General features: G+C 42.2%; 1 protein-coding gene across 3 annotated transcripts in view; it reads left to right on the top strand.

The window, feature by feature from the left end:
- ptpro (protein tyrosine phosphatase receptor type O) overlaps positions 1–13,762 on the top strand; it is a 171,309-nt gene that overhangs the window by 102,001 nt on the left and 55,546 nt on the right. For all 3 annotated transcript variants that reach the window (XM_043713540.1, XM_043713539.1, XM_043713538.1), the window contains 3 exons: positions 3,704–3,900; positions 7,995–8,115; positions 10,088–10,281. In XM_043713540.1, the coding sequence (XP_043569475.1) occupies positions 3,704–3,900; positions 7,995–8,115; positions 10,088–10,281 (512 nt within the window). The remainder of the gene's footprint in view (positions 1–3,703; positions 3,901–7,994; positions 8,116–10,087; positions 10,282–13,762) is intronic.

Genomic DNA, 13,762 nt, shown 5'->3' with positions numbered 1-13,762 from the left:
ACCTGCACATCTTTTGGATTGTGGGAGGAAACCGGAGCACCCGGAGGAAACCCAGGCAGACACGGGGAGAACGTGCAAACTCCACACAGTCAGACGCCTGACGCGGGAATCGAACCCGGGTCTCTGGCGCTGTGAGGCAGCAGTGCTAACCACTGTGCCACCGTGCCGCCCATTGTTGCGAGGGGAACTGAATGCAAGATTATGAATGTGCATTATTGAGCACACAAAGTGGTCACTGCACTTAGAGAAGAATGTTAATGTGTTTGAAGTATTGCAGAAAAGCTTTACTAGATTAATACGTAGAATGAGTAAATTGCCTTATGAGGAAAGGCAAGACAGATTGGACCTGTATCCTCTGGAGTTTAAAAGTATCAGAGGTAACAACAACTGGTATATAAGATCTTGAGGGGACAAAGTGGGACAATCTAGAACCAGGGATCATGGAGTAAAAATAAGGGGGTGCCCATTTGAGATGAGGAAACATTTTTTTTCCCTGAGGGCTGAGGGTCTTTGGAAGTCCCCTCCTCACAAGGTAGTGGATGCAGAATATTCAATTTTTTTTTGAGACCGAGGTAGATTCTCGATGACCAAGGGGATGAAAGATTATCAGGGGTACGCTGGAATGCAGAGGAGACGTTAAAATCAGACCGGCCATGATTTTATTGAGTGGCTTAGCAGCCTCAAAGGGTAGAGTGGCCTACTCTTATTCCTTGTTCATATGATCTTCCTGAATGCTTGCTTCTGCCATAAGTGGATGTCCATCAGTGGGTGCCTCCTATTCTACACCTTCCAATGAGTTTGCGGATCATCAGCTCGCATTCTTTTCCCCTCTTTCTTCCTTTCCTGAAGGTGATGTCACTGTCTAGTCTTAAATCCCATGACCTGCACGTGGTTGTGGTAAAAGGAACTTCCCTTGAGATGAGTATGAGTAATACTGAGGACATTGATGTTGAGGAGTACACATCTGCACCAATTCCTTGAGTCCTCCTTGTCTGATGGAAATTGCGGTCTTGAAAGAGGCTGGACCGCAGTAGAATGGAAGATTTCTGGTCCATGAGCTGTTCATTGCACTTCTAAAACATAATAAAAGCAGAATTTTCAGTAGTTCCTGTGTGAAATTAAGTCACCCCAGAAACTTGTATGTGTATCCCTCTGCTGATGAGTAGTCAGTGAAGAAAGTCTGCAGCTTCTCCTCCCAATTATTACTCATACCCTTGCTCTACAACTCCAAGACATCACAGTGTTGTTAAGGTCCTGAGCTTCCCTTTTAATGGCTACAGCAGCCGTTTAAGAGATTCAGGCTTGCCCAGAGATGTGCATACCTCTCCCATCTTTTGATTATATTGGACACATTGACCAGTTCGAAATGAAGGTAAAGAATCTAAACTTCAGAGACGTCTAGAACAGCAGAAGCTGCTGAAGCCTATTTACAACATCCACAACTGTATAACAGTCTACTCATTACATGGGTGGCAAAAGGGGTGTTTCCTGAAATGGTAAAACAACTAATTATGCATATGTAGGAATGTCCAAACAGTGTACATGATTGATTGTCATTAAATGAGTCAGTGTAGAATTTGTTGACTTCTTATGGAGAGAAGCAGGGCAGCAGAGATCAATCGCAAAACATAAAGTAATGGAAAGCACAATTACTGTAACGTATATCATCTGTTGATTCTCTCAAAGCCACATCCATTTTCCTTTAAATTGAACTTCGCAAGATGGGAACATTACCTCGAATGAAGATGTGGCACATAACAAAATGTGCCACAATGTTGGGGAGAGTATTTTCCATTAAACTTTTGCCAGCTTTCAACTTTCTCTTTTGTTTCTCTTTTGCTTTCTTTTTGTTGTCTGTTTCACTTTCTGTTATTTTTGTATTTTTTCTCTCTTTTGGTTCCTTGCTGACCTTCACTCAAGGGACAGAATCCTGTGCCTTCGCCCCTGGTGGATTTCGTGGCAGGGTGCGTTTAATCAGATGGCAGGTTGCATAATTAATGTCATCTTAAAGGCCTCATCCTATCCTTGCTTGTATTAACTCTGTCTCCAACTCATCCTACACAGATGCATGTTTGCTTGCGGCCTCCTGGGGTTTAGATTGGCAGCTCCTTATTCAAAGGTCTTTGGTGGTTTGATCTAAGGACCCTGCATTAAAAAGTCACTGGAGGGGGGTCCCGTTGAGAGAGACCCTCCTGCACTCACTGCCAACCTACTTTCTCAGGGACCCCCATCCTGCCTTCATTCACCTATAAGGTAAAAACAATGACTGCAGATGCTGGAAACCAGATTCTGGATCAGTGGTGCTGGAAGAGCACAGCAATTCAGGCAGCATCCGAAAAGCTTCGAAATCGACGTTTCGGGCCAAAGCCCTTCATCAGGAATAAAGGCAGAGAGCCTGAAGCGTGGAGAGATAAGCTAGAGGAGGGTGGGGGTGGGGATAGAGTAGCGGGTTTGTTTCAGGACATGGTTGAAGAGCTTCAGGGCAGAGGAAATGACCTGGGATTTGCAGTGGGAGAGAGACTCCCTGAGATTCTTGTAGAGAGAGGAGGAAAACTTCTTCAAGGCAGGCATCCTTGCAAGAGGATTCGCAGTAGGGTTAAAATCAACGAGGTAAAAACAATGACTGCAGATGCTGGAAACCAGATTCTGGATCAGTGGTGCTGGAAGAGCACAGCAGTTCAGGCAGCATCCGAAAAGCTTTGAAATCGACGTTTATTCCTGATGAAGGGCTTTTGCCCGAAACGTCGATTTCGAAGCTTTTCGGATGCTGCCTGAATTGCTGTGCTCTTCCAGCACCACTGATCCAGAAATCATTCACCTATAGCCCATGTCCTGGGGTCAGGGTGAACTGCAGCAGCAGCTACCAGTTACACCAAGGCACTGCTGAGTGCAGGTGATCAGCTGCAGTCCTTGGCTTCTGTCCACGTGGTGTTTGGGCCTGGGGAAGGCTCTTTACTCTTCTCTTGCGTGCTTGAGTATGCCAAGATGCAGCAAGCCTCCTCAAAGAGAGGTCCTTCACGACCATCGCAAGCTGTCCAGCTTATACCATGATCCTCATAAGATTCTGTCCAGGTGCTCTCCATTTTCTTTCTTGTGCTTTTGAGATGGCCTGGCAGATGAGAAGTGTTTAAATAGCTCCATGGTCATATTCTTTAGTATCCACTTGGTGTCAGCAACAGCTTGGGTTGTGAATTGAAGTCCAAGTATATAATCTAAAATGACACAGCAGTGCTCTACAGAGAGAGTGCTGCATTGTCAGAAGTCTTTTTTTCTTCAGTTGTAATGTTGATTTGCAGGCTTTATTTGCACGCTGGAGTGGATGGTAAAGTGATCGCTCCTTGTGTTTTAATAAACCAGTATCATCAAAAACAGATTACCTGGTGCTCATTTACCACGTGTTCCTGCACAATAGTCACTGTGCTCCAAAATAATTTGTTGATTGTAAAAGGCTCTGGAATTCCCTCACAAAAATGTAATTATGGTTCTTTATAAATACATTGTCTTTTTTGTTATTTTTCAGTTATCCTTGCGATTACTCAAACTGATTCATGTTCTGCCAAGGCATTTGATTTACCATTGTAGAAACATCAAAAACTAACGATGCCCTGCAGCTACATTTACGGCCATTCGGTTATATTCTTCCCAAGTCCGGTGTTGTTTCTCTTTTCATGGAAGATTACTTGACATGTTTTTCTTTTTGAAGGTTCCTTTGGGAAGTGGTTTAAGGAGATCACTGAAAGCCCTCAGAACATCGCTGTGAAGGTGCTGAATTCTATTACAGCCCACGTATCCTGGACTCACTCACAAGACAACAACTACGATAGTATTGTGTCGATCGTATCTCTGTCTTGTCAGCAGCAATTAGAGGGCCAGAGAATTGAGTCTCATTATTGCTACAAGGTATTGGCTACTGTTACCTATGGATGCACATTAAATAAAATGGAACCATTTGCTGTGATATTGTTTATTAATTCAAATGATTTAAGTATGAAAGCCACCTCAAATTTTCCCCACTGCCAACAGCACTATTTAGGTTTCCATTTCTCCATTTTTCATTTTCCATACACAATATTTCATTTCTTCATTATGAATGAAAGTAGACAAGATATTCTGCCTCGTGTGCAATCCAATATGCAGTCCAATTTATTCTTTCCTTCCTCTGTTCTTTGTCAAATTTATGCTCTGATCTTTGCAACTGTGATCCAGAACTCTTAGTACGAAGTTGTGCCCTACCACAGAGTGCAGAAACAGTATTTATATTGTTAGGCAAGGAAGAGGATGCTGCCAAAATTATAGTGAAAGAAGAGGCAGTAGCGATACTGATCGGACTAAAAGTTCATAGAGTGGCTATTAAATATTCAGGACGTTCATAAAGCACTATCCTTAGGTACTGAGGTAAATGGGAGTAGAAATTATAGAGGCACTGGCCATTATTTTCCAATCCTCCTCACTCACAGGGGTCCTGCCAATGGACTCAAGAATTGTAAATATTCAAGAAAGGATGTAAGGATAAGTTAACAATTCTGTGCCAGTCAGCTTGGCATCAGTGGTGAGAAAGTGTTTAGAAATAAGTTTGCACTGGATTATTAACAGTCAGTTGGACAAATATGGATTAAATGAGGAAAGTCAGCATGGATTTGTTGAACAGACTAGGAGAAAGTGAGGACTGCAGATGCTGGAGACCAGAGTCGAAAGTGTAGTGCTGGAAAAGTACGGCACTTCAGGCAGAATCGACGTTTCAGGCATAAGCCATTCATCAGGAATGAGGCTCATGAGCCAGGGGGGTGGAGAGATAAATGGGAGAGGGGGTGGGGCTGGGGAGAAGGCAGCCAGGAATGTGATAGGTAGATGAAGGTTGGGGAGAAGGTGATAGGTCAGAAAGGAGGGTGGATCAGATAGATGGGAAAGATGATGGACAGGTCAAGAGGGTGGTACCGAGTTGGAGGTATGGGAATGGGATAAAGTGGGGGAGGGGAAATTAGGAAACTGGTGAAATCCACATTGATCCCGTGTGGTTGCAGGGTCCCAAGGCAGAAGATGAGGCGTTCTTCCTCCAGGCGTCGGGTGGTTAGGATTTAGCGATGGGGGAGGCCCAGGACCTGCATATCCTTGGTGAAGTGGGAGCGGGAGTTGAAGTGTTCAGCCACAGGGCAGTGGGGTTGGTTGGTGCAGGTATCCCAGAGATGCTCTCAGAAACGTTTTTTCCCAGAGGTGTTCTCTGAAACTTTTCCACTCAACTCATTCATGGGATGAAAGGCTTCTCTGATTGAACAGGTTACAACTACATCTATTGGAGTTGAGAACAATGATAGATGATTTTATTGAAGCAGAAGATCACGAGGGACTTGGATAGAGTGGATACTGAGAGGATGTTTGCTGTTGGGGGAAGGTGTGAGACCTAAAACTAGGAGGCATGCTTTAAGAATAAGAGGTCTCCATTTTATGACTGAGATATGGTGAACTGTTTTTCTCTGAGGGAGTGTGGAATTCTCTTCCCCAAAAGATAATGGAGACTGGGTCTTTCTTTAACTCACTTTGAATAAACAGTTTTTTGATAGATAAGGGAGTTGGAGATTCTGAGGTGCAGAGAAGAAGTGGAGCAGAACACAACTCAATCAGCCATGATGTTACTGAATGACCTGTTTCCAATCCTGTGTTCTAGACTTGTCTTTGGGCCCTGACCGAGCTGGGACATGCTGAGATCCTCTTATCGATTGCCAGCATGAATACGTTGAGCTTGTGGCTTCCTTTTGGGCTGTAACCATTCTATATGTTTGGCCTCAGTTGCAGTTTTTTTCTCTCTTCTTGTCTCTCTGATCATCTTTTAATATCCCCTTTGGATTTAGTCATTTATCTTTCCTTACATTTATTTAATGCACCACTTAGAGCCCTTTTGATTTAGCCTGAGCTTGTTTGGTTTGGGAATATATTCTTCTTGCAGGCTAAGCACTATACCATTTAAAAAATGTCCTCCTGACAAATCAGAGTATACTGGAGCTCAGGTACTGTTGCTTTAGGTACAAATTCTTCTTACTCAAAGTGAAAGAAGTAAATTTAGATCTGAGCACTAAATAATAAATAATAACATGTTAGAAATTATGACTGCCCCAATTGTTTTTGTTCCATATAGTAGTCTGAACAGAACATATAGAACGGGTCAGTTAGCTCAGTGAACTACTGTGGGATATAGAATAAAGCCAACAGTACACATTTAATCCCAGTGACCTGCCTCTACACCTGAGCCAAGGTTTGTGATGTCATTATTCTCGAGCAGTATATCACCATATATCCCTCTCGCATGGAGAGAGATGCAGGTTGTAAGTTTGTTCACTGAGCTGGTAGATTTGTTCTGAGACGTTTTGTTACCATGCTAGGTAATATCATCAGGGAGCCTCCGGTTAAACGCTGGTGTTCTGTCCCGCTTTCTGTTTTATGTCTTGGTCTGTTAAATGTGGGTGATATAATTTCCAGTTCTTTTTCTCAGAGGTTGGTAAATGGGGTCCAAATCAATATGTCTACTGATGGAGTTTTGGTTTGAATGCCAGGTCTCTAGGAATTCCTGTGCATGTCTCTGCTTAGCCTGTCCTTGGATGGATGTGTTGTCCCAGTCAAAGTGGTGTCCTTCGTCTGTGTGTAAGGGTACGAAGGATAGTTGGTCATGTCTTTTGGTGGCTATTTGGTGCCCGTGTATCCTGCTGGCTAGTTTCCTGTCTGTCTGTCTAATGTAGTGTTTGTTGCAGTTCTTGCAGGGTATTTTGTAAATGATATTCGTTTTGTTGGTTGTTGGTATGGGGTCCTTTTGGTTCATCAGTAGCTGTTTCAATGTGTTGGTAGGTTTGTGGGCTACCATGATGCCAAGGGGTCGGAGTAGTCTGGTGGTCATCTCTGAGATGTTTTTGATGTACGGTAGTGTGGCTAGAGTTTCTGGCCGTGTTATGTTTTATTGTTTGGGTTTGTTGTTTAAAAATAGGAGGACTGTGTACATTGGGCACCTGTTGTTCTTGAATATGCTGTACAAAGTATTTTTTCTTCTGCTGCTCATAGTTCCTGGGTGCTGCAGTGTGTTTTGGCCCATTTAAATAAGGTCCTGATGCAGCTTGTGGGTGTTGGGATGATTGCTGTTGTAGTTGAGTATCTGGTCAGTGTATGTGGCTTTCCTAAAAATGCTGGTCTGTAATACTCCATTGTTTGTTCAATTAGATGCCATACAGTCCTTTGTAGACTATGGCTACTACATGTAGACCACATGTCTTACTAGCCACTGTTTCATTAAATGAATCTTTCTAGATTTACACTAAGGTACCACAACTTAATAAGCTAATTCCTTAACTTGTAGAGTAAACCATCAGCCATGTAATAGGTGGGTCTAATGTTGCGACTAAACGCACATTCCAGCCCTTCCTACAGTACTTTAAGCTGGATCAAATAATTGATCTCTGCTCTAGATGAGAATCTATTCACTGGCCCACTGACTGTTGAAATGAGAGGCCTTTTCATTAAGAACTAGTGGCTGCATAACATCGTAATGCCGACAGAATTTATTAGTTTAGCCCCAAGATATCATGTGCAAAACCATGTACACTGTTAATGTGTTTTTCATTATTCTAATTTATAACATGCAGGCATTTGCCAAAAATCATTTTGCAAGATGTGTTTTTGAAAACAGACTCGTATACTTTGAACAGTGAACTCGAGTATAAATGGCACCAAGCTGGAATTTTAATATTGCAGTTTCTAATACGTGGAAGGAACAATGAGATTGCCAGTGGAGACTTGTGTGTGTATGTGTGTGTGTGTACACACAAGATTAAATATTAACATGCTGTAAATGAGTCGATCTCCATAAATAATATAGACCTGATCTGACTGTGAAGGGTAAAAAGGACTGATATCTCCGCAGTGACTGGACAATAATTGTTTTGGAAGTCTTAAGAGTCTTAAGGTATCAAAAGCAGAAAAATACTTGACTTCTGCAAATCTCTTTGCTTTATCAGGTAAATCTGAGCAGTAACATCATTGAAAACCTAATGCCAGGAGCGTATTACCAGGTTGTGGTCTACTTGAAAAATGGCCCTGCTGTTGGCCCTCCTTCTCTCCCAGTTACATTTGGTTTGAGTAAGTATTATGGAATCCATGACAGCACCTTGACAGTAGGCCCTAATGAGGCTGAACGTGAATAGAATTACCTCTTAAAAACCATACGGATACACTATTGTCAGATTGAACATCCTTTGCCGTACAATCGCAGTGCAGATAAAAGCCCTTCAGCCCATCACATCTCTGTCGATTGAAAACAACCACCTAACTATTCTACTTGATTCCCTTTTTCCAGCAGTTGGCCTATACTCTTGTAGGCCTCGGCATTTGCAAGTGAACATCTAAGTATTTCTTAAATATTATGCAGGTTTCTGCCTTCACCACCCTTACAGGCAGTGAGTTCCAGTTTGCCAGCACGCTCTGGGTGAAAACGTTTTTCCTCTAAACCTCCTGCTCCTTACCATAAATCTACAACTCCTGGTCATTGAACCCTCCACCCAGAGGAAAGTCTCTTCCTGTCTATCCTATCTAATCCCCCTCATAATTTAAACATCTGTCATGACCCCACACAATCTCCTCTGCTCTGAAGAAAATAGCCCCAGTTTATCCAATCTCCCTTCATAACTGAAACTCTCCAGGCCAAGCAACATCCTGGTTAATCTCCTACGCACCTTCTCCAGTTCAATCATATCCCTCCTTTTGATATGGATTCCACAACTGCACACAATACTCTTGCTGTGGTCTCAGTAATGTTTTGTATGGTTTCTCATGAGTAAGGTTTTATTTAATATTGAACTACACAGCACAAGGGGGAGAAAATGTCAAATATTTTGCTAATATCCAGCACAACATCGGCAATAGAAATCATGTCAGAATGTTTCTGCGGATTCCCAACTGCCTTCTGCATCACCCTTCCAGCATCTTTCATGACCTCCGGATATTGTGAAAGTGTTTTCCAGTTAATGAAGTGTTTTTTGGTATATCACCACAGATATAAAGGAACACTGTAAGGAGAACAAGAAGGAATAGAGTGTTTCACTGAACCCCTTACCGTATAAATTCCAGGGATCCAGAAGGGTATGACACCATGGACCAGTGTATAGGAAGGTCTGACAGCTGAGCATCTCCAGATCCAAGCACCTCAATCTGTCCTGCACCAAAACCTTGAAGGGAACATTAATTAAATAATTCATCCGACTGTTTTGTGGCCCCCACCTATAGTCCATCAAACCTACATTCAGATAATGATGAAGCTGTGTGATTCAAAACTTCATTTATTTCATCCAGCTCCCTAAAAGTGGCCATGCAAGTCGAAAGGGTGATAAAGAAGACATATGGCATGCTTGCCTTTATCGGTTGGGGAATTGAGTACGAGATGGGATTGCCATGTTGCAACTTTCTAAGACTTTGGTTAGTCCACATTTAGAGTATTGCATCCAATTCTGGCCCCCACGTTACAGGAAGGATGTGGAGGCTTGGGAGAGGATGCTGCCTGGATTCGGGGGTATGAACTATAAGGAGAGGTTAGAAAAACTCAGGTTGTTTTCTCTGGAGTGGCAGAGGCTGAGAAGAGACTTGATAGAAGTCTATGAAATTACAAGATGCATGGATAGGGTTGATGGTCACAAACTTTTTCCCAGAGTTGAAATATCCAACACTAGCAGGGATGTGTAGGTGGGTATTTTAAATGAGATGTAAGAGGCAGGTTTTATTTTACACAGAGAGTGGTAGCAGTCTGGAATGTATTGGCAGGGTTGGTGGTGGAGGCAGATACAACAGGAGCATTTAAGGGACTTTTAGATAAGCACTTGAATATGCAAGGAATGGAGGGATTTAGTCCAAGGGCAGGCAGAAGGGATTAATTTAACTTGGTGCCATGTTTGGCACAACACCGTGGGCCAAACGGCCTGTTCTTGTGCTGTACTGTTCCATGTTCATTCATTATTAGGTCTCTGCTTTAGTTATGGATCAGAGGTTAATATTACTTCTCATAAAAGTCTTCTTAATAATGGACAGACTCCTAATTTTAAACCTATTATTCTTTCCACAGAGCCATCAGGAGTGAAGAATCTGATATTATACCCTTTGGGCCCCACAGCAGTAGTGTTGACCTGGAACAGACCTTACTCTGTGGTGTTTAAAAAGTACGTTGTGGAAATGTACCATCATGATCCGCTGAACCAAAACTCAAAATGGAAAACCATCCAAGATATTCCATTCACAATTGCCTTAACAACCTCGATGGTAATTCAATTCACCGTAATGATTACGTTTTGGGGACCTTGAATTCATCAAGTTGGATTGTTGGCTTCATCACTTGGATGGTGAAGCAATTGAGCAAATAGTCCACAGTTTGTAGAAGTTGCCTTTCTCTCCTCTCCCCAGCCCCAGTGAAATTAATGGGATGAAAATCAGACAGTGTGGGTTAAGGTTGGATGATTCACTTGGTCATTTCATCTCCCAGAGGTAAACATTTTTGTCTTCACCACATTGTCACATTTCACTGGTATGTGAAGCTTCACTCCTTATGTTCATAGTTGCTCAGATCAATTGGTTACATACCCAGGGAGTGAAAAGTGAACCCTTCTTTCATTGAGCTCATTAGTTGCTCTTGGTTTCAGGAGATGATAGAATCAGTGTAACACCTGACTCTAGTTTAGACTTTGGATTTAGACTTTAGAATATTTCAACAACAGGATCTGTGGCACAGTGGATGTGTCCCTACCTCTAGATTAGAAGGTCAAGTCCCATAAGTGTGTCATATTTGTCTGAAAATAACGAGAACATTTTAGCTAAGAAATTCTAACAGTGACTCACTGTGAACTTTAAGGAAGTGTTAGGTTCAGCTATCTCTCTAAATAAATAAAATGTCATAAATAGTAAACATTTGATACAATTGCAGTAAACCACTTTTAATCTCACAAGAGAGTTCCTTCCTGAGAATCCACTCGCTTAATTGTCATTCTAGCTGCAAACAAGTAGGGCAATATGGGGTGGTACAGTGGCTCAGTGGTTAGCACTGCTGTCCTCACAGTGTCAGGGATCCAGGTTTGATTCCACCCTCGGGTGACTGGCTGTGTGAGGTTTGCACTTTCTCCCCGTGTCTGCATGAGTTTCCTCCCACAGTCAAAAGGCATGTAGGTTAGGTGAATGACCATGGGAAATTCGGGGTTACGAGGATAGATTAGGGGGATGGGTCTAAGTGGAATGTTCTTCAGGGGGTTGGTTTGGACTCGATGGATCAGATGGCATCTTTTGCATTTTAGGGATTCTGGGAATATGTTTCCAACACTCAATGTTTTTATTTTCTGAAAAGGTGCTTGCATTTCACTTGAATAATTTTTCTGCTCTCCCTTGGACATTTGACTGAAATTATGGCAGTGATTTAGCCTGCCATGGGTGGATCAGTGACGCGAGAGGTTTGATACCTGAGAAATGCAAAAGACAGGGTTTCCCCATACTCTAACTCTGTGACGTGTGTCTGATAATGTTGACAGTTTCTGTGCCTGGAAGTCACCCTCAATAACCTGGGTTTCTCATGAAGCAGAAACACTCCTTGGTGAGGGTAAGAAGCATGCGGAAAGGCATTTTCTTGTGATCTTATGCTACTTGCCTCCTGGATCCTTACATCTCTGGAGCTGATGGGTTTCCTGAACCCAACTTTGCAGAGTTAAACTTATGAACTTACAAGTTAGGAACAGAAGTCGACTTTTCAGTTTCTTGAGCCTCTGCCTTTCATTAAGATGATGGTTGATTTGTTTGTGTCTCAAGTTCCACATTCCATCTACCCCTGATAACTTCAGATTCTTCAAGGCTAAGGAATCAATCTATCGCTGTCTTAAATATATTCACTGAGCCCCACCTCCATTGTCTCTGAGGCAGAGTTGCATACTTTCTCAATCCTCAGAGGGAAAAATAATTCTGCTCATCTCTGACTGGAAGGGCTATCCCATATTTTAACACCATTGTTCCTGACTGACCCACAAGAGGAACTCTGCTTTCCATGTGGACCTTGTCTAAACTATTCAAGATCTTGTATAATTCAAGTTCCCACTCACTCTCCAAAACGCCAATGGAAATAGGCTTAACCTTTTCAAGCTATCGTCATAAGACAGCACATTCATTCCATGCATCAATCTCGTAAACTGCCTCCAACACATTTACATCCATGCTTAAATAAGGGAAACCAAAAATCGCCATAGTGTTTGAGATGTAGTTCCATCAATTCCAGGTACAACTAAGCTCTGAGATCCTTATTTTTATGTTCAATTTCTTTCATAATTGAAATCCAGACTGTAGGTCTTGCTGGATTTTGTGCACTACCATTTTATAATTTGTGCACTAGACCAGCTGGCTCCCACTGCACCTTGGAATTCTGTTTGAGTAAGTACTCTGTTTGAGGGTTACTGTACTTTTTTATGCGTCCAGCCAAAGTGAACAGCTTCAAATTTTTCTACATTGTGCTCCATCTGCCAGATTTTTGCCCACTCATTCATCCTATAAATGTTCATCTCTGACCACCCAATCCTCGTGCTGCCCTATTTACCTTTGCATTAACTGTAAATGTAGCTGCCATGTCTTTGCTCCTAAATCGTTGATATAAACTGTGACAAGCCAAGGCTGCGCCACTCCATTCATCATATCCTGCCAATCAGACAAAGACGCAATCATTCATACTCTGTTTTCTGCCAATTTTCCATCCATGCTAACTGGTACGCAAATGCCAAGAGCTTTGATTTCCTACAATAAGGTCACCACAGTCCAATGGGTTTGCTTTCTCAGTAGACAGAATAACTGGTGCTGGTTTAGCCTGAGGGTCACTAAACCTTGGGTAAAGGATGGAATTGGGAAGATAGGATCTTGATGGTAACTCCAGTCAATCTAAAAATTGAAGTCATGCTGTTGGCATCACTCTACATTGCAAACTAGCCTTTCCACAATGAACTTTGATGTGGCAATGTAAAGTGTTCTTCAAAAAAGAAATCAGGACCAAGTCTCGTTATAACGTTTAAACTGGCAACCCACTTCCAGTGGCCTCTTCGGTGCCACATCTTTTAAGATCCTAAAGAACTGTGGGAATTATAAATCAGAAACAAAATAGAAATAGTTTGCAAAGCACGGCAGGTCTGTCAGCATCTGTAGAGAGACATCAGAGTTAACGTTTCGGGTCCGGTGACCTTCCCTCAGGACTGGACTCAAAATGTTACTTCTAATTTCTCTCCACAGTCGCTGCTAGACCTGCTGAGTTTTCCCAGCAATTTCTGTTTTTGTTCTACATTTTTTAAAGCCAGACTTAGGCAGATTGAGTCCACAGTTCAGATTAAAGTTCCCCCCTCCCATTCCCTGACCTCCCAAATATCATTATTGGCATATTTTGTGTATCTTAAAATACAGCTGCTCTTTACCATCTCGTCTACCATGACAGAAATAACGATACAATACCAATCTGCCCCAGTCTGGCTTTAAAAGATTCATCCCTGAAGTTATTCTAGTAAAAATAAATTGACTCCTCGACAAAACCTTCACATTCTTCTTCAGAGGTGTCTAGAATTAGTAACAATAGTCACGATGGAATTAACTTTCTTCATATCATTTCATCAAACGTCATTGCTGTGTACTCCATGTCTCTGTTTGTAAAGGACATTGAAAGATCAGTTTTTAGCAGGATAGACTTTTCAACCTTGGCATTATCAGACAATTGCATGCTACTTAGTCATCACGTGAT

This window comes from Chiloscyllium plagiosum, chromosome 23, assembly GCF_004010195.1.
Source record: "Chiloscyllium plagiosum isolate BGI_BamShark_2017 chromosome 23, ASM401019v2, whole genome shotgun sequence".
NCBI classification, from domain to species: Eukaryota; Metazoa; Chordata; class Chondrichthyes; order Orectolobiformes; family Hemiscylliidae; genus Chiloscyllium; species Chiloscyllium plagiosum.
The sequence above is the reverse complement of the archived record's forward strand: the minus strand, read 5'-3'. Positions and strand labels throughout refer to the sequence as shown.